Source organism: Rana temporaria, chromosome 7 (genome assembly GCF_905171775.1).
Source record: "Rana temporaria chromosome 7, aRanTem1.1, whole genome shotgun sequence".
NCBI classification, from domain to species: domain Eukaryota; kingdom Metazoa; phylum Chordata; class Amphibia; order Anura; family Ranidae; genus Rana; species Rana temporaria.
This window is the reverse complement of record NC_053495.1, coordinates 64,999,585-65,020,601: the sequence shown is the minus strand read 5'-3', so window position 1 is coordinate 65,020,601 and position 21,017 is coordinate 64,999,585. Positions and strand designations below refer to the sequence as shown.

The window sequence follows — 21,017 nt, the reverse complement described above, 5'->3', positions numbered from 1 at the left end:
AGATAGCAGGCTGCTGGTGACGAAGGCACAAACTGACCACGGCGTCAGGGCTCAGCAGTTATGATACACTGTGGTCAGTTTACAGAGGGGTGGGGAGAAACTGGCAAGATCAGTCAGGTTTTTTTTTTTTTTTTTAGGTGTTACAGGGGGCCAAATGACACGGCACTGTGTCATATAACATGCTTTAAAAGGAGCAGGATAATTAACATTTTTGGGGTTAGCAAACGCTTTAAATTTTTAGTAATTATTCTACAGAAATCTCTAAGATTAGATTTGTTTTTACAATTCAGCTTTTTTTTTTGCTCGAAACCCTTTCCATTCAGCCTTCGGTATTCAGTTATAGTGGAAGGATGGATAAAATACTAGAATATGGTCCCTGCGATTTAGGAGCTAGAAGACACTTTCAGTCCTTCTACACAGTTGTTAAGTTTGGGCAGGCCCCACACAAACTTTTCAACATCAGAACCAGCAGAAAATGGACTGAAACAACATTTTTCAAGCCACATAAGAGTGCACTAAACTGGTTCCTGGTCCTTTGGCTGGAAAGTCACTGCTTGGGCTTTCAATACAGCATGTGGGAGTTCAAACCCCCAAAAAATATCTGTACTTTTGTTAAAAAAAATGACAGTACAGTAGGCAATGCAAAAGCGTAGCCGTTTAAAGCAGAAATTCCCTGTGCCTGTACAGGGCCCACCCAGTGTTTACATCCCTCAGCACTCCAAATAATGTCACAAGATGGAGGACAATGTATTACTAGAGGATGGAAGGGTCAATCAGACTGGACATTATTCCCTGTGAACCAGCCTGACACAGATACCACCCGCTGTCAGCCTCTCGGAGAACACATCTGCCCCGGGAGACTGTCATATGTTCCAGAGGATGTAAACACTGTGCCAAGTTCTATAAAGGCCAGGCAATTGAGAGAAGAATGTCTTTTGCAAACAGCTAACCATTCATATTTACAGCTTAACCGTATGTCTGCTGGTCAATGCCGCCCTGCAATTATTATGCAGTTATTTAAAGGAAGAGAGAAATACGGAAGATGTCACTCCTGATCCCTTACTGAGTATGCCAATTGGCTGTTATGCCAATCTATTTCCTGTAATAGTCCAGACCACTGAACTGGAAAAACTATGCAGCCAGCAAAGTCAGAACACCCGATATGCATACTTATTCAGGGAAAGCGACAAAATCCTACGTTAGACTTACCGGTAACGGTATTTCTACAAACCTTCCAGGACGGCACACCTGAGAGATGAGGGCTCCTCCCCACAGGAAACACAATCAATTGACAATTTGTTATACGTCCCCACCCTTCCCCTTGATCCCCAGTATGTAATAAAGTAAACCTGAACTGGTTCACAAGGGACATTGTTCCGTATAGGTACTTACCACCTAGCGTTTAGCTTATCTTTCCCTCCACATAGGGCGGGTAGTAGGCCTGCCGTCCTGGAAGGTTCGTAGAAATACCGTTACCGGTAAGTCTAACGTAGGTTTTTTCCTATCACCTTCCAGGACGGCACACCTGAGAGGATAATCAAGTAACCAACAGGCCTACTTTAGGGTGGGACCCTTGCCTGCAAGGTCTTTCTGCTAAATGTCAGAGTCTGACTTATTTCAACACCTCCACTCCCTAGTGTGCGATGAAGGTATCCTAGCTGGATCATGTAATTGATCTGCAGGTCTGTTCCACCTATGCCCTGGTCTCCTCTTTGGATGCAGGATCTAGGTGGCATGTGCTCTTAAAGAAAAAAAATCTGAGAGTCTGTGAATTTTTTTAAGATAGAAAGATTGGCTGTGCCAATATTCTAGCAATCGTGGTCGATAATGTCTGCAACTGCTGCATAGGACCACCAAGAAGTTTAATCAGAGATTTGTTCTGTGAAACAAGGAACTACTTTGATCAACCAAGAAACATCTGGTTTTAAGCCACTAGTCTGTTCAGGAGAAGAAAGAAAAAAGGTCTCCTGACAGGCAATCCTTGTGGGTCCCCTTTTTGTTTGCCATAGTCATGGTGAAACAAGGAAATAAACCCACTTAAGGATACTAGATTAAGGGAAGCTTATTCCCTGGACTCAAATGACTGGACAGGTATGTAACCAAGCAGGGCGTTTGGTGTGCTCCTGCACCTTCAAGGAGGGGTGGCTCCCCTTCAGTCCACCTGCCCCCCCCCATTCATCGGAATGCATGTGCCTCTATAGCGAGGACACTTATTGGTCAGTGTCAGGACCACAGGATGCCTTGGCGTGGCTCACTCAAACGCCAGCCAACGCGCGCGGACAAAACTCCTGTCTCCAACGCACACTGCTAGACAGGTCAAAACGGCTGCTCTGCAAGCCGGTTGGCAAGTATGTCCAATCTTCCCCTGGGCATTGCCAACTTCTGGGTTTCTTCCCATCTAAATGCTGACATGTCAGATGTAAAAGTGTTCTATATCCCCAGTCTCCTTATAGCCCTGCGGGTAGATGCATTAAACTACGCAAAAAAAGAGCCTGGTAAGAACTGCGAATAACCACTGCATTTATTGGTATATAACAGAAAAACACAAAAGTGTCGGGGAAGAAACTTTCCACAGCACCCTGCGTATAACGCGCAGGCACAGTTTACCCTATATTCTCAGGGCAAACACATGAGTGCCACACGCCAACAAAATACAGTATTTTTGTAAATATCCGGTGTTTGAGATCATAATCCACTCCAAGCACCAATGAGTGTTAAGTTAAGCAGATCCCTACCACGAGGGATTTAATTCAATAGTAGGAGTAAAAAGACGAATATTGGTTAGTCACATCCAGTTCGTCCAAGGGGGTGACATGAAGGATACATAGCGAGCTGTAAACTTATTGGATTGGGTGAACTAGTCAGATAAGCTCTGATGCTGTATCTTCAAGCAAACAATTCCTAACAGCGTAACCCCTTTCTTACTAAAAAAAAATCATGATTTTATGACCTTCTTCCAGTGTCCTAAAACCCTACTAGGTTCAGGTCTAGGGAATGTCTCTGGTATGCCTGGATGTAAAGGACTGAATCTTTGCAATCAGAGACCCTGTTCCTTCCATGTGCATGGAAAATAAGGTCTGAAATAAAGTGACAGATATATAATTAATATCACAGATATACAGGTCATAAACCCTGTATTTCTGAAGGGTAGCAAGCTCAGGCTTAATATGGAATACCAAAACAGGAAGACACACCCAGCCTTTACGGTTGTATTTTCTGATATACAGTCACCTGTAGGATAGAGAAGACACAAATCAAACTTAAAATGTGTATTTCTAAAATGTAATACGGTACCATATAACCTAAGCAAGGAGAAAGGACAGAAGCTTAAAATGTGTGCTTCTGACACTTAATAGGTTAAGGTCCTACATCCAACAGAAAGGACACTAGCAAATATGGTGTTTTTCTGAGTAATTAAACACAGAAGACACAGACACCTTCCACTGCTGTGTTTTTCTGATGTACAGCAAACTAAGGTAATAGATTCAAAACAGGAGGACAAGAACAAACTTCAGTGTTGTGTATTCCTGATACCGACCGCAGTACGGTCATATAACCAACAGAAATAATACCAATACCTCTTGTGTATTTCTGATGATCACGAAAATGCAGTCGCATAGCCAGTATGACAACAAAAAAAAGGACATATGCGACCTCAACTGTGTATTGCTGGTGCTAGACTACCTGCAGTCATAAGCAGCAGAGAGTGGCACTAACACACTTCAGAACAACAGGGTATAGGACATAAGACAGAAATGTTACCAACAATCACATTGTGCATTTCTGATTAGCAACACTACACAGTCATATACCCGGCAGAAATGTCACCAGCAAAAAACTCAATGCTGTGCGTTTCTGAATAGCAACAGTATACCGTCACTAAACCCACAGAAGTGTCATTCCCAGCAATACAATGTTATGCATTTTTTGATTAGAAACGTGTACAGTTATATGACCAACAGAATGTTGCCGACAACTTAATGTGTAACTTAATGCAACCTTGTAGGGTCATCTAATCAACAGAGATGTAACTAGCAAACAAAAAACTCAATGCAGTGCATATCTGAATAGCAACTGTGTACGGTCAATTGACCTACATAAATATCAAATACAATGTTGTGCGTTTCTGATTAGCAAAATTGTACAGTCATATAACCAGCAGAAATGTCGCTATCAGTAACTCAATGTCATGCGTTTCTGATAAGCAATAGTGTATCGCTACATAATCAATATTATGCATTTCTGGTGAGCCATAGGATATTTATAACAGAAAAGACACAAGCCAACTTCCAAATGTTGTGCGTTTCTGACTAGCAACCTTGTAAAGTCGCATAAACCACAGAAATGTCACTACCAATAAAACTATGTTGAGCATTTCTGAATAGCAACAGTGTATGGTTATACAATAGAAGTGTCACCAACATTTCAATGTTATGCGTTTGATAGGCAACAGTGTACCGTTACATAATCAACATTATGCATTTCTGGTGAGCCATAGGATATTTATATAACAGAAAAGACACAAGATAAAACTCCCAATGTTGTGCATTTCTGATGTGCGGTCAGGCCAACAATCTATCCTAGGCATAGCCTGAACTCCAGATAGTAATCCTTCATCCACCAGAGAAGGAACATGGTAGTTCCAAATAATGGAAGTCTGAGGTGTGTGACAATACCACCATAGTGGTAGCTGCCATTCTACTATTGCATAGGTCGGAGTAGATGTAGCTGGTCCACACACAGGTGGGAGTGAGTCCAAGCCTTTAAGGTCTTAATGAGCACAGACCCAGAAATCAATTAGATCTCTCATGAAGAGGTGATCACAATCTTATGGCCCGTACACACAATCTGAATATCGGACGAAAACGATCGTCCGATGAAGAATCGTACGATTTTCGGATCGTGTGTACACTACTTTCGAGAGCCGATCACGACAGTTCATCCGATATTATTTGATCGGACAAGCACGAAAATTTTCCTCGTACGATGTCAGATCGTACGATTTTCGTTTAGTCAGTACAGTTGTCGTCCGAAAATACAATACAAATACATAACACGTGACATCACTTCCGATTATTTTTTTCGATCGTACGAGAATTTGTGACTTTAATAACCCATTTCATTTTACTTGCGACTATTAAGCGAAAAAAGTTGTACGATCCGTCGTACGATATTCGGATCGTGTGTACGGGCCATTAGGCTGGAGGCAATCAGACACCTGTAGGGCTTCACACTAAATACAGGCTTATTTTCATAGCTTTTTCATAGAGGTTTGCACCAGAGGAGAAACTCTCAATTAAGGGTTGCAGGCTAGCATTTTATGCTTCTCATACCGCCCTAAGTGGTTTGTTGCCTAAGCCACAAGAGGTTTGATTAACTCTTACACACTGATAGATATAACAGCAGTGTAAGGAGGAACTTGGGAAGATGTTGCAACTAATAAGCAACCCCCTCAAGGGTAATATCTTCACTAGGATGCCCCCTATGGGCGCCTATGCCCCTACCTTAAGTGGTTTCTAGTTTTTTTGCGGGGCTAAAAAATCTCTAACAGCACCATTGTAAGCTATCTGTCAGATTCATAGAAGCTGGCTTTAATCCTTTAGGGATTGCTGGAGTGGAAAACAAACACCCTGGATTGAGCCTTGCTCAGCCCCCTATATGAAAATATTCTAGGGATTTCTATAATCTCCTCAGAGGCCTGTATTGCCTGAAGGAGTCCATACAGACCCTCTAGGGTGAAGGGGCGTCCTGTTCTGCTTGGCTTTCCATATCCTCCCTGTCCTCCTTTGCTTCCTCTACCTGAGCTAGAGGGAGCGATTGTGAAGGTGGGGGAAAGGCACTAGGTCCCATTCTGGAGAGGCTTTCCTGGGAGGATGCGTCTTCTCTAGGGATAAGCTCCTCTATGTCAGACCTTAGGTTACTGACTGCCTGGTGGCTTCACGGAAAGTTTTGACTGTTGCCGGCCTTTCCGTCTGCATAGATGAGAGGTAATTCAATATTGCAGGAGTCCCTTTCCCTGCTAAGTTATTAGTGCATTCTTAGAAAAAAAAGGACATTGAGTGGGAGTTTATCCTTACAGTACCCACATATTTATTATTTTTAGAGGAGCTATGCCCTGTAGCGGCAGGAGACTATTTATTTGGGGCCTCCTGGGTTCCACTGGGGGGGATTCTGTAAGACAGGAGACATAAGACATAATAATAATAATCAGTCTTCCCCTGAGACTGCTGTTTTGTACTGGGGAGAGAAAAAGGGGTAAGGCGAGATCGAATCCAGATTCCTGTTCTGGCTGTTCCTTGAAAGTCAGGGACTCTCACTCCCTTTTTTCTACCTTTCCAAGAGGGGTTTTTTACTCACGGACCCCCCGACCTGGATCTGCCTGCAGTCGCATTTGTCTTCCCATCCTCTTCCATGAGAAGGTTGACTGGGTCCTGGCTGTCGGTACCTCTGTCAGGGCTATCCGCAAGCCGACCACTTCCACCGCTCCACGCTGTCGCGTCACTTCCTGGTTGCACTGTGAGGAACCGCCCACGCTCCGGTGACGCGGTTCTTGTTTCTCTCAGGGAGAGGCTTGGAGCGCAATGCTCCCAATGGCGGCAACCCCCCCGGGAAGGAGAGAGCAGTTCCGTGGCGGCGTTTCTTGGCACTACAGCGATGGCTCGCCTCACCGCAGCGCAGAGCTCTGGTGCACGCCTGGGAGCGACCTGTGAGATGGACCAAGCCTACAGGTTAGTTCAGCCCTCCCCGGCTTCCCTAAAACCTGTCTCAACAGGGGTACCTTTCGACCCTCCCCGGTCTTTAGGTTTAAAACAAAAATGTCGCTGTGTTCGGGAGAAACACAATCAATACTGGGGATCAAGGGGAAGGGTGGGGACTTATAACAAATTGTCAATTGATTGTGTTTCCTGTGGGGAGGAGCCCTCATCTCTCAGGTGTGCCGTCCTGGAAGGTGATAGGAGAAATTAGATTTAGGCCTGGTTCACACCGATGCATTTTTTAGCGAGTTTTCAGTTTTGCAAAAACACACTACAGCCCATTTAACATGGTTTGCTATAGATGTAGTTCACATTAGGGAACCGACGATATCGTTTTTTTCGATACGATACTGATGTTTTGCCCACCTTTTAGGCTGATAATCTGTACATTTATCACTGTTATTGTTGTCACAACAAGAAATGTTATAATCCCTTAATAACAGTATGAGGCTGGGTTCACACTACTACACTACTTTCATCCTACTTTGCTCTGCTACATCGGTCCTACATTTATCCTACATTGGTCCTACATCCATCCTACTTTCATGAACAGGATACTACTTTGGTCCGGATGAAAGTAGTGTAGTAGTGTGAACCCAGCCTTAGGCAGTGATAGGTACTCTGTATGGTGGGGTTTATAAGACCCCAAACCCCTCCTCTGCACTTGAAAGTATTCAAAAACATCAAGATTGGCATTTTTGAATACTTTATATTTTTTTTAAACTGGTGTCATTAAAGTGGTTGTAAACCCTTTACAACCACTTTTACCTACAGGTAAGCCTAGATTAAGTTTTACCTGTAGGTGCTCGAAATATCTCCCAAACCTCCACGGTCAATCAGTCAATCACAGCGACAGAGCCGCCATACCCAGAAGAAAGATGGACGCTTTGTGGAACAGGAGACAGCAGTGACATTGCAGGCTTCGGTTTCAGGCAAGTGACACATAATGGGCTACTATGAGATGCATAGTAGCCCATTATGCTTTACCTTTGCAGGGAAACAAAGATGCCAGTTATCCAGAAAGTTAGGTCATGATATCGCTTCCGGGTTACTAGATCCCGAGACCCGAAATGAAGCATCGGCTTTTTTTTTTTTCGGTCTTCGGTGGACATCACTTCCCGCTGCTTGTAATAACAGCCGAGCGGCTGCTGAGCCGCATTGGTTGTTATTACAATAAAGCTGACCGTCCGCTCTGAAGGACTGCGGGCATCACCCCGGTAAAACCCCTTGAAGCATAATCGGTAATAATCGGGTACGTTTGTGCCCAATACTTCAAAAGAAGTGAATATCGGCCGCACTGATAATCAGTCGATCCCTAGTTCACATCTGTGCATTTTGATAGTGGCAGCATCATGTTGTTAGGATGCTTTTCTTCAGCAGAGACAGGGAAGATGGTAAGTTAATGGGAAGATGGATGGAGCCAAATACAGGACAATTGCCGACAAGAAATCCGTGGATTTTTTTTTCAGACGGAATGTTGGCTCAAACTTGTGTTGCGTACACACGGTCACAAGAACGTGGTGACGTACAACACTACGACGACCCAAGAAAAAGTTCAATGATTCCAGGAATGCGTATGATTTTTGTGCATCGGAATTGCATACAGACAATCAGAATTTCCGACAAGAACTTTTCTCATCGGAAAATTTGAGAACCAGCTCTCAAATTTTTGCTGTCGGAAATTCCGACAGAAAATGTCCGATGGGGCCTACACATGGTCGGAATTTCCAACCAAAAGCTTACATCAAACTTTTCTTGTCGGACATTCCAATCGTGTGTACGCGGCATTAGAGTCTACATAAGACTTGACTGGGGTGGAGGTTCACCTTCCAGCAGAACAATGGCCCTAAACATACAGCCAGAGCTACAATGGAATGGTTTAGATCAAAGCATATTCATGTGTTAGAATGGCCCAAAGTACAGACCTAAATACAATTGAGAATCTGTGGCAAGACTTGAAAATTGCTCTTCACAGACACCCTCCATCCAATCTGACAGAGCTTTTTTTTTGTAAAGAATGGGCAAACATGTCACTCTCTAAATTTGCAAATCTGGTAGAGACATCCCCAAAAAGACTTGCAGCTGTAGTTGCAGTGAAAGGTGTTTTCTACAAAGTATTGACTGAATACAAATACACATACTTTTCACATATTTATTTGTAAAAATGTTTATCATCTTTCTTCCGCTTCACAATTATGTTCCACTTTGTGTTGGTCCATCACATATAGTACATTAATATTTTTGGTTGTAATATCACAAAATGTCAAGGGGTATGAATACTTTTTCAAGGCACTGTAAATCATTAAAGTCAATTTACTAAAGAACACGCACATTAGTTAGACCCCTTTTCACAATGTCAGTGGGCTGTGTTAGCGTTAAAGTGCCGCTAGTTTTAGCTGCGCTTTACCATCATCTTAGCGGCGCTTTTCAACTGCTAGTGGGGTGGTTTTAACCCCCGTTAGCGGCCAAAAAAAAGGAGTTAAATGTGCCCAAAAAGCGCCAAAGCGCTTTGCAGGCAGTGCTGCCCATTTGTTTCAATTGGCAGAGGTGGTGGAGGAGCGGTGTATACACAGCTCCAAAGATGCTGCTTTTTCTAACGTCCTGCAAGCACACCGCCCCAGTGTGAAAGCACTCTCGCACTCTCGGGCTCTCACACTGGGGCTGCAGGGGAGGCATTTTTTAGGCGCTTTACACATATTTTTAGCCCTTTAGCGCCTGAAAAAAGCCTTCAGTGTTAGGCTGGGTTCACACTACGGTTTTCCCGTCCGTCAGCCGCATACGATTTCAGTATTGAAAACGTACGGGCCCGGACGGGAAAACGTAGAGATAGACAATGCATTGCAAATCGTATGCACTCGGATGCATCCGGGTGCGTACGATTTGCTGGCAAAACGTTTTTTAAACGTACGCAAAACCGTGTTCAACCACGGTTTTGCGGTCGTTTTTAAAACAGTATGGCAACCGCATACGTTTTCCTTTAACATTAATGTTAATGGAAAACGCACATATGTGCGGTGCCATACGTTCCCGTCCGTTTCAGCCACATACGTTTTTTCATATAAATCGTTTGCGGCTGACGGACGGGAAAAACGTAGTGTGAACCCAGCCTTAAAGGGGTTTTATTCATCACCTGCCAGTAGGCAGAGGGGAACTCTGACCTAACCAGTAAATTAACAGTATACAATGTATCAGTGTGGAAATGTTTTGCCTTGACTTTAGGAATGAAAACAAATTGTAACATTTTACCAGAGGAAGATCATTCTTTGAATAAAAGCACACTAGAATGTTTCACAGTATTTTTGTGTGCATTTATTTCTTCCTCTGGTGCAGTGATAGCATGTAAAATAAAAAAATTGTGAAAAAACTCTTTGACAAATATCTGGTTGCCAAGCAAGGCCGTCGCGTCCTTGACAACGGATGACTCATCAGCTGTCAGTAGGCTTCCCGCTAACAGCTGATTGTAAAAAAACAAACACACACAACGGCGTAGGTTCCCCCCAGTCCATACCAGGCCCTTATACCGGGTACACAGCTTGGCAGGTCAGAAAAGGGGAGGTGACAAACGAGCACCCCCCCCACACCTCCTTAACGATACCAGGCCACATGCCCTCAACATGGGTGAGGGGGTTCTGTGTCCCCCACCCCAGAGCACCTTGTCCTCATTGCTGAAATCATTGCCAACATCAACCAATCAAAAAAAAAAAAAAAAATCTTTAAAAGAGCAATCGATTTCATAAGAAGTGTTGACGTCTCACGTACAAGTGGGGACGTCTACTAGTTCCGCTCATGCGTGATAATGTTCAAGAGATGGTTCATGGACGACCTTCACACCAACGAATAGAATATCGTTTGTTCGCAAACAATACAACACTGTTTTTACAATCTGCCTTTTTCAATCACAATATCGATATCGGTATTACTTGCTGGGCATCAACGAGTAGAAAATATTTCACCCGATTTTCTTATTGTGTATTCCTGCCATTAGTCTGCTAAATACATCCTTGCCATTTGTGTGTTTATAGAACACAAGGGCTCATCAAGAATATCAACTTCTTATGCCTCATGAACATTGGGTTTGCACATTAGAAGAGGAGCATTTACAGACTGGGAAAAAAGCCCATCACTAGCAGATTAAGGAGAGAAGCTTTTGGCCATAAAAAAAAAACAGATGCGTTTAGGCATTTTTGCCCGTTAATGCCTTCTAATAGGTAGAATAAATAATATAATATTCTGGGCAATAGGATGCAATAACACCAAAGATGCAAACAGCAGAAACAAGCCTAAACACACATGCAAAACACTGCTTTAGGCCCCTTTCACAAGGAGGACCGTTCGGTCCGCCTGTCAGTTTATTCGGCGGTCCTGAACAGGCGCTCCATACAAGTCTATGTAGTGTCAGATGTCAGCGGTGGCCATGTCCGCTGACATCTGATCTGCTAAAAATCAGGCAATCTGTCCTGGCGGATCGGATGAGATCTGATGAAAAACAGACATGCTGTCCGTTTTGGTCCGATTTCTACATAGACAAGCAGCGGCGCTCGATGAGCCACTCCCCACTCAGTGCATATTTTAAGCTGCTTCTTTCCTGCCAGGAGCAAAAGGTGTAAAACATCCCTTCTGCATGAGTTCTAAAAACATTATCCAAAACAATCACTTCAGCTATTTTATTTCATAAGTATCACTATTCATTTACAGCCCAGCTCATTCTAGACAAACATGTAGAGCGTTTCGCTCCCCAGTCCTAGACCAGGTAACTCTTAGGGCTCTCTCACACAGAGCTCCTCCATTCCATTCAGCAGGGGATCAGTAAGCGAATGTCCTGTTGAAGCATAGCTGAACAGAACGAATGTTAGTTTTTTTTGCTTCATCCGTAACTGTTCAGTTTGTGTCCATAACATTATGGGTGGCCAGATGTAAATGGACTTGTCTGTTTACATCAGGCTACCTCTGATCCATCACATTTAGGTTCAGGAGGTAGCCTTTTTTATTCTGACCTATAGGCAGATTCGGAAGTAGGTCAGTGTAAACGGACACAAGTCTGTTTACATCAGACTGCCCTTGGAGCTTTCGATCAGGTCTGCCTGAAAAACTGCCCTGAATGGAAAGGCGGCAAGAAAGGGCCCTAAGGATCCAGGTGTTGGTAGGGGCTCATCTTATGCCCTGCAAATGACATGAGTTTAAGAAGGAGAAAAGGCCGGCTGCACTCCAGGAAAGTTCAAATTGTGGCAACTTTAAAGAATAAGTTTGCCTTTCTAAACATGCAACACCCATATTTAGGGTGTAACACATTCAGCATCAGACCCCCTCGTCCCCCGATCCCACCAATCCTTGTGACAGCGAGCCAGGGATCTTCTTCCCGTACTCAATGCCAAAATTCAAAGAGAGCGCGGCTTCATCTACATGGCCACGTCATTGGTTCACAGATCTCTGTGAATCAATGTACTACAAATACCGATAGCCTTTGCGGCTGTCAGTTTTAAATGGAGCTCTGTTTTGTAAAAGGTGAAAATCTCCTTTAATCTAATCTACAGTTAAGCCCAGCTTTGAGATTGAAATGCATCCACAAAAGAAGTACAGCCATGTTTTTTTCTCCTTATCTCATTCTTGCAAATTAAGTTCTTCCTGAACATCTGTTTTGAGATTTTGTTTTCATTAACAATAAATTGTGTTTCCCTCTTATGGTCACCTCTGGACAATTGTTGCCATATTCAGGACTGAAGCACCAAAGGCTGCATAGTAAGTGACAGCAGTCCTGATGGGCTTTAGTGCTGAAACCAGCGGCTGTCAGTGGAGGTCAGTGGAACTGAAGTGATCAGCTTCTGGGCTTTTGTTCCTGCTAATAAGCGCTCCATAGAACTGCTGTCAGAAGGCAATGTAAATACAAAGAAGAACAATGCCTCTTCACTGTGTTTACAATGAAAGTAAAATGACATCACAGCACTTCCTGACAGAACGGAGGTTTGGACAGAGCTGTAGCAGTGCATCCTCTCCCTGTAGCAGTAGTACACTATTTGAAGTGATCTGTTGCTGCCGAGCCGAATGAGGGGGCTGGATAAGGTTCACACTGAGCAGATTCAGCAGACACATACAAGAAGGAAAGTGTAAAAAAAATATATATATATAATTTTTTTTTATTATTATTCTTTAGTTATTCTTCAAAGTATATGCCAAAGAAAATGAAAAAAAAATGCAGTGTGTGTGTGTATATATATATATATATATATATATATATATATATATATATATATATATATATATATATATATAATTATATATACACACACACACACACACACACACACAAATATATATATATATATATTTTTTTTTTTTTTTTTTATTAGTGCCTTGCGAAAGTATTCGGGCCCCTTAAACTTTGCGACCTTTTGCCACATTTCAGGCTTCAAACATAAAGATATAAAACTGTAATTTTTTTTGAAGAATCAACAACAAGTGGGACACAATCATGAAGTGGAACAAAATTTATTGGATGTTTCAAACTTTAACAAATAAAAAAACTGAAAAATTGGGCGTGCAAAATTATTCCGCCCCCTTAAGTTAATACTTTGTAGCGCCACCTTTTGCTGCGATTACAGCTGTAAGTCGCTTGGGGTATGTCTCTATCAGTTTTGCACATCGAGAGACTGAAATTTTTGCCCATTCCTCTTTGCAAAACCGCTCGAGCTCAGTGAGGTTGGATGGAGAGCGTTTGTGAACAGCAGTTTTCAGTTCTTTCCACAGATTCTCGGGTCTGGACTTTGACTTGGCCATTCTAACACCTGGATATGTTTATTTGTGAACCATTCCATTGTAGATTTTGCTTTATGTTTTGGATCATTTTGGATCATTGTCTTGTTGGAAGACAAATCTCTGTCCCAGTCTCAGGTCCTTTGCAGACTCCATCAGGTTTTCTGTATTTGGCTCCATCCATCTTCCCATCAATTTTATCCATCTTCCCTGTCCCTGCTGAAGAAAAGCAGGCCCAAACCATGATGCTGCCACCACCATGTTTGACAGTGGGGATGGTGAGTTCTCATTGTGATGAGCTGTGTTGCTTTTACGCCAAACATAACGTTTTGCATTGTTGCCAAAAAGTTTGATTTTGGTTTCATCTGACCAGAGCACCTTCTTCCACATGTTTGGTGTGTCTCCCAGGTGGCTTGTGGCAAACTTTAAACAACACTTTTTATGGATATCTTTAAGAAATGGCTTTCTTCTTGCCACTCTTCCATAAAGGCCAGATTTGTGCAGTATACGACTGATTGTTGTCCTATGGACAGAGTCTCCCACCTCAGCTGAAGATCTCTGCAGTTCATCCAGAGTGATCATGGGCCTCTTGGCTGCATCTCTGATCAGTCTTCTCCTTGTATGAGCTGAAAGTTTAGAGGGGCGGCCAGGTCTTCGTAGATTTGCAGTGGTCTGATACTCCCATTTCAATATTATCGCTTGCACAGTGCTCCTTGGGATGTTTAAAGCTTGGGAAATCTTTTTGTATCCAAATCCGGCTTTAAACATCTCCACAACAATATCTAGGACCTGCCTGGTGTGTTCCTTGTTCTTCATGATGCTCTCTGCGCTTTAAACAGACCTCCGAGACCATCACAGTGCAGGTGCATTTATACGGAGACTTGATTACACACAGGTGGATTCTATTTATCATCATTAGTCATTTAGGTCAACATTGGATCATTGAGGCCAGGTTCACACCTATGCGAATTGAGTGCGGTTTAAACCGCATCTAATTCGCAGGACATTTCAAAATACATTGTTTTCAATGAGGCTGGTTCACATATGTGCGATGCATCCGCACTGCGTATTGCCTCCAAACCGCATGCGGTTTTTATGTCTTGCGGTGCGAATTCAGTCCCATTATCTTCTATGGGTACGCATCTGATTCGCACATGTGTTCAGTTCTCTGCAGGAGTTTCTCTCATTCAGCTCAATACAATTCTCCCCCACTCTCCTCTCACCCGGAAGTTCTCCCAGGTCTCCAAATTCGCACCTGATCTGCAGCTAAACCGCAGTTGATCTGCAGAACACCCTCTAGAGAAATCTGCAACGACAACGCAGCTCAAAAAAGCAACGCACTAGTGTGATTCCGGCCTCAGAAATCCTCACTGAACTTCTGGAGAGAGTTTGCTGCACTGAAAGTAAAGGGGCTGAATAATTTTGCACGCCCAATTTTTCAGTTTTTCTATTTGTTAATAAAGTTTGAAATATCCAATAAATTTCGTTCCACTTCATGATTGTGTCCCACTTGTTGATTCTTCAAAAAAAATTACAGTTTTATATCTTTATGTTTGAAGCCTGAAATGTGGCAAAAGGTCGCAAAGTTCAAGGGGGCCGAAAACTTTCGCAAGGCACTGTGTATATAATTATATATATATATATATATATATATATATATATATATATTTATTACATACATACACACACACACACATATATACATACATACACTGTACATACACAGCCTTCATTATCAGGCCATTTTTTAGTATGTAAAAACATGATTTTCTGAGAGACTAGCATTTCACTAAAATGCATCCAAATTATTTTAGTTTACGACATGGCATATGCAGTGCAGTCAAAATGCAGGGGGTCAGGAATAGTAATACACAGAACAATCTGCAGATTTGTTTGGTCAGAAGTTGTGCCCTTATTATAGCGATTGATGGTGGGTGCCCCTTAAAATGTTGGAGATGCCCTATAACACTGGTGGTCAGTGTGCTTATGCTCAATATGCCCTGTGTACCTCCTTGCTGCTCAATGTGCTCCCTTTTGTTGGTAGTCTGTGGGATCAGTATTACTTTCATTAGAAGTAGTGATGAGCTAAATTTTGGGTCAAACCTGTGAGAAGCTGTGACATCAGTAAACAGCAGCAGAGAAAGTAATGGCGGGCACTCAGGAGGTAAAAACAAGCGCTGTTAAGATTTGTGGAATCACAAGGCACAGAGCCAATCTGACTGGCTCTGTGCCTTCTGCCTGCACAGCTCTATCACAGGTATACAAAGGGCATATGTCTGCCCATGGCCAGTTTTCTAAAGCACTGTTTGAAAATGAAAAATAAACACTCAACTCTTATTATACAGCTGTATTGAGGAAAAATACGGTGAACTTTCTAAATGCACTCAGTACCCAAGCCTTGATGTAGGCTGACAACACACAGCATTTTTTTGTGGATTGATTAATCTACTGAACAATTCCCACTTCCAGATTTCTACAACTTAAAGGCTGATCATTCTATAGTCCAAGATAAGAATTAGAAGGGCTTATGCAGGCCATACACAGAGCAAATTTATTTCCTGCAACCACACAACCTTGTTTGCCCCCAGACAGTGTTGACAGGGGAATCCCTCCCACCAAGCCAAGAAGACAATGATTATTGCTAGCAGCTATACCAGCCGCTAGCAGTAATTGCATGTAGAATTCGGCAGGCTGGTTGTACCCAAGTTAATCAATCTACTTGGTACACTCAGCCTGCCCATACATGATTTGAAACTTGGTCTGTTCAGCAGGAACTATCTATGGCCGGCCTTAGGCCCCTTTTACACGAGGCAGATCAGTTTTGACGGGCTCCGCTGATCCCCGCTGAGCAGGCCGGTGACAGGTCCATCTCCGCTTACTGTGCAGAGATGGACCTGTGAGAGTCCCACTTTCCTCTATGGCGAGATCAGAAGAAAACAGACAGCCAGTCCGTTTTCATCCAATCCGACCTGCTGGACAGATGGCGAATGTATCGTCATCCGTCTGTTTTCACTGGATTTTGTCAGATCAGAAGTCAGCGGACCCATGTCCACTGGCATCCGCCTCCCCATAGAGGACAATAGGTGGCCGATCGGATCCGCCTGAAAAACAGACTGATTGGTCCGATTGTGTGAAAAGGGGCCTTAGGCTAGGAAGAGTCAGACTTCTTTTCTGCATTTCTCATACGTAGGGCAGCCCACTAAAATGAATGATTTTCTACACACACACACACACACACACACACACACACATGAAAATACGCCCATGCTTGGTTGCACCTGTCGGTGTGAACCAAACTTTAAAGTGGTTGTAAAGCCAACCACACAACTTGCACCTACAGGTAAGCCTAGATTAAGGTAGGTGCAAGAAATATGTCCTTAACCTACACAGTTAAGGAGATATTTTCACAAAAACGGGCACCGATGTCTACGGCGCATGCGTGCCGTTTTTGTGAATGGTAAATTCGGGGTTAATGCTGAATTTTTGCGCATGCGCAGGGATCGGCCGGTCCCATGCGTATGCACGGGAGTGACGTCATCGCCGCTCCAGCCAATCACAGCGCCGGAGCGGCGATAACAGAAAGATTGTCAGAGACATGGTGGCGGAGGGCACAGAGGAGAACTTCGGGGGCTTCGATCTCAGGTAAGTCGATCATAATGAGCTAGTATGCTATGCATACTAGCTCAATATGACATTCTCTTGCAGGGTTTTAAAAAAAATTAAATAAATGTATGAGGGTTTACTTTCTCTTTAAAGCTTTACTACAAATATTGTCTAAATACAAGAGGCATGTGTATTTTTACTGGAATCTTGGTGTGTTTTGTGTATTTTTCAGATTTGTGCAGTAATGCAGTGTGAAACGTTGCCTCTGCAATTAAGACTGGTTACTGCTGCTCTCTCCATGTACTGGGTGACTGGTCTGGTCTCTGCCCCTCCTGTAGTTTTCTCCAAATAGCCTCTAGTGGGTGGAGCCTTCTGGGCCCCTTCCATAGCCTAGCTGTCTGCACATCCTATGCATCATCCCTACGGTTACAAAAAATATCTTGATTTGTAAAGGCATCTGGTGCTCACAAAGTGGATGTATATCCTGTGTTGGTATTGAGAAACATGCTGTATGTTTATGAAAGTTTTTGTGTGTGTTGAGCTCAGCTTTAGAACACAGGAAGTAGGCAGAGGACACAGGACGGCTCTGAACTGACAAACAAGATCAACAGGTGTTGGCTGCACTTATCAAACATCTATACAAAATGCTTCTAATAAAAGGAGAAGTTTGGGGTTGGTCAAAAAATAAACCTTTATACTCACTTCCACCTATACCCCCTAAACCTGAGGACTAAGTGATCACATGAGTGCTGATGGCACAGTTCTCAGTCAGCTCTGAGCAGAGAGCGGTGACTGACAGTCACCGCTCTCTGCTCCTCCAACACTTACTGGAACACTGGGCTGAGAAGGGGAGGGTGGCTGGTTCTGAAAGGATCCTAACCATATTGTCAGGATCCACCCAGATGCCACATTGATAGCTGGCTCTGGCTACCTGTCAATCAGGCATCTAGGTGGATCCCGACAATATGGCTAGGATCCTTCCAGAGCCTGGAGTGGCTCCATGATGTCAGCTGATAGTAGACTTTAGCCCAATATTAGCCAATTCTGGGTCAGAGGAGAGAGTAAGTACACTCCTTTGACCTACAGGAGACATATAGCCAAGAACGCTTTGGCCATATTTACCTTTAAAGAGAGAAGTATGGGCACTTATCCTACTTACCTAGGTGGATGCAGGATCTGTCCCCCACCGGCTCTAAGGCTGAGAACCAAGCGAACAAACACTGCTGATTGTTCGGTTCTCAGAGCTCCCTGAGCAGAGATGGTCAGTCACCACTGTCTGCTCTGCCCCCCACATGCTCACTGGAGCACTGGGTTGTGGGGGGGAAGGGAGTAGCCGGCTCAGGCTCTCAGAGGCTCGCTGGGAGGCTGAGCCTTGTTCCGAGCCAGGCATGTGGGCGGATCCTGACCATAGGCTCGTGATCTTTCCGAGTCTGGACCAGCTCTGTGATGTCAGCTAACAGCAGGCTTCAGCCCACTGTCTGCAGAAAACGGGTCACAGAAGTGCAGAACAATCTGCACTCCTTTGATCCACAGAAGTTTGTACTTCTCCTTTAAACTACCAGTTACCCCTCATATAACAGAGATGGGGATACAGATATGTTTGTAGTTCATATCAGCCGAGCAGCAAGCAGGGCTTCCTCCATTCATACAGCAGAGGTGTGAAGTAACCACCCAGGCACAGGAAGTGTGTTATGCTGGCCATACCCTACTCGAAAAATCGGCCAAACCCATTTTCGAAAAACAAACATTCGGCCATGAGCGCAAACGATAGTGCCATCACGTAATGACCGATAAGTTGTTCAGTGGACATAAATGAATGCATTTTTTGTTAGTTTTTTTACATATCCTTAGTGCAGACAGCTCGGACGGGAAACACATTAACCTTTCAATTTATCGTTCGTTTGGCAGAAAATATCCAAACTTGTCCCTTTCGTTTTTTCGGCTCAAAAACGTCCCAACCAATTATCGATTTTATGCCCTTTAACTGGCCGAAAAACAAACTGTCTAAATGACTAAAATTTGGGACAATTTTTCATATAGTGTATGGCCAGCATTAGGCTCGAGGGGGGATAAAAATCAATGATTTTTTTTTCTTTTTAACCACTTCAATACCGGGCATTTTCACCCCCTTCCTGCCCAGGCCAATTTTTAGCTTTCAGCGCTGTCACGCTTTGAATGACAATTGCGTGGTCATATAACACTGTACCCCAAAGAAATGTTGATAATTTTTTTCCCACAAATAGAGCTTTCTTTTCGTGGTATTTGATCACCTCTGCGGTTTTTATTTTTTGCACTATAAACATTTTTGAAAAAAAAAAACACACAATATTTTTAACTTTTTGCCTTTAAAAAAAATTCCTTTTTTTTCCCGCAGTTTAGGCAGATATGTATTCTACATATTTTTGGTGGAAAAAAAATTGCAATAAACGTATAGTGATTGGTTTGCGCAATAGTTATAGCACCTACAAAATTATGATTTAAATCAAATCCACCCTGGTTAGGCTACATTCACATGGACGAATGACAGCGGCGGGAATCTTCAGGGTCCGGCAGCTGTTTATGCCACCTGTGAGCAGATACCTGTGGCTCTGTTCACGTCAATGACAGGTCGGTGGTGACCACAGCTTTCTGTGGCTGTCCGCCCGGCCAGTAATTACCAGTGGTGATCGCTGTTGGACGTAGTTAGTGTGCACCTAGCAGCAATCACCAAAAGATAATCCCTGGCACTTACCGGTAATTGGTGTGCACAGGGCCCGGCGGCCACAGCTTGCCACTCACAGGTGGCAGAAACATCTGCAGGTATCAGAAGATTCCTGCCATGGGCATTCCCTAACCTAACACACTTCCTGGCCCTGGGTGGCAGAAGAGTCCTGCCACTGTCATTCATGCCAGGCCACATCACCCCTATGAATGGAGCTTTATTGGTTGGGTGAAAATGAAAGCGAATAAGAGATCTGCAACAGATTACATTGCTGGTCTGGGGTTCGGATACACTTGGAAATAGGAGGAGTGCATGGCCAGAGATCACACACATAAGACATGGGCTCTGTACAGATGGGGGTGACATCTAGGTGTGCCCAGGACACCTGTCCAATGGTCCGTGGTGACGTCAGAGGAATTATATATGACATCACCCCTCTCCCCCATGTACCTGCCATCTTCCATGCGATCCCCGGACACACACCATACAATCACATCGCTGTCATACTCACCGTCATCTTGGTGCCCAGCCCTCCGGACACAGACAGACGATCCAGCCTGAGGTGTAGACAGACAAGACTTCGGACCCCCTCCCAGCCCCCACCTCCTCCTCACCACCACTATCCCACTCCTTTTTTCCTCTAACCTTTTTCCCTCTGTGGGTTTCCTATAATTTTTTCTACAAACTTCCTGGGAGGGGACAGGAAAAACTAACAGGGCGAGGAAGGAGGAACCGGCCGGGAGGGGGAGGGGGAGGAAGGGGGCAGAAAAGTCAGTGAGGAAGTTTAGTGTGAGCGGGACCTCCCCCTCCCTCATTCCCTCCCCCCTCCATGGCCGGCCTCTGCCTGTGTGTCTCCATGTGGAGGAAGCCCGCGACACCCGGACTAGTTCTGTCATGTCTACACTCCGCTGATAAGGAACTTCACACCCGCCGCCGCCCTCCTCCCACTCTGCCAGGCTGAGACATGGAGGTGTGTGTCGCCGCCTCACAGCTCTCACCTGTGTGACACCATCATATCCCATAACTCCCGACCATTATATCCTACAACTCCCGACCGTCATATCCTACAACTCCCGACCGTCATATCCCATAACTCCCGACAATTATATCCCACAACTCCCGACCGTCATATCCATTCAACTCCCGACCGTCATATCTCACAATTCCTGACCATTATATCTCACAACTCCCTACCATTATATCCCACAATT

At 44.0% G+C, this 21,017-nt stretch overlaps 1 protein-coding gene across 1 annotated transcript in view; it reads right to left on the bottom strand.

Moving 5' to 3' along the window:
• The window catches only part of LOC120945384 (TRIO and F-actin binding protein), a 99,611-nt gene extending 79,032 nt beyond the window's left edge, over positions 1-20,579 (bottom strand). Inside the window, exon 1 of the mRNA XM_040359514.1 lies at positions 20,318-20,579. Within this exon, the coding sequence (XP_040215448.1) occupies positions 20,318-20,323 (6 nt within the window). The 5' untranslated portion in view covers positions 20,324-20,579. The remainder of the gene's footprint in view (positions 1-20,317) is intronic.
• Positions 20,580-21,017: the final 438 nt, after the last annotated feature.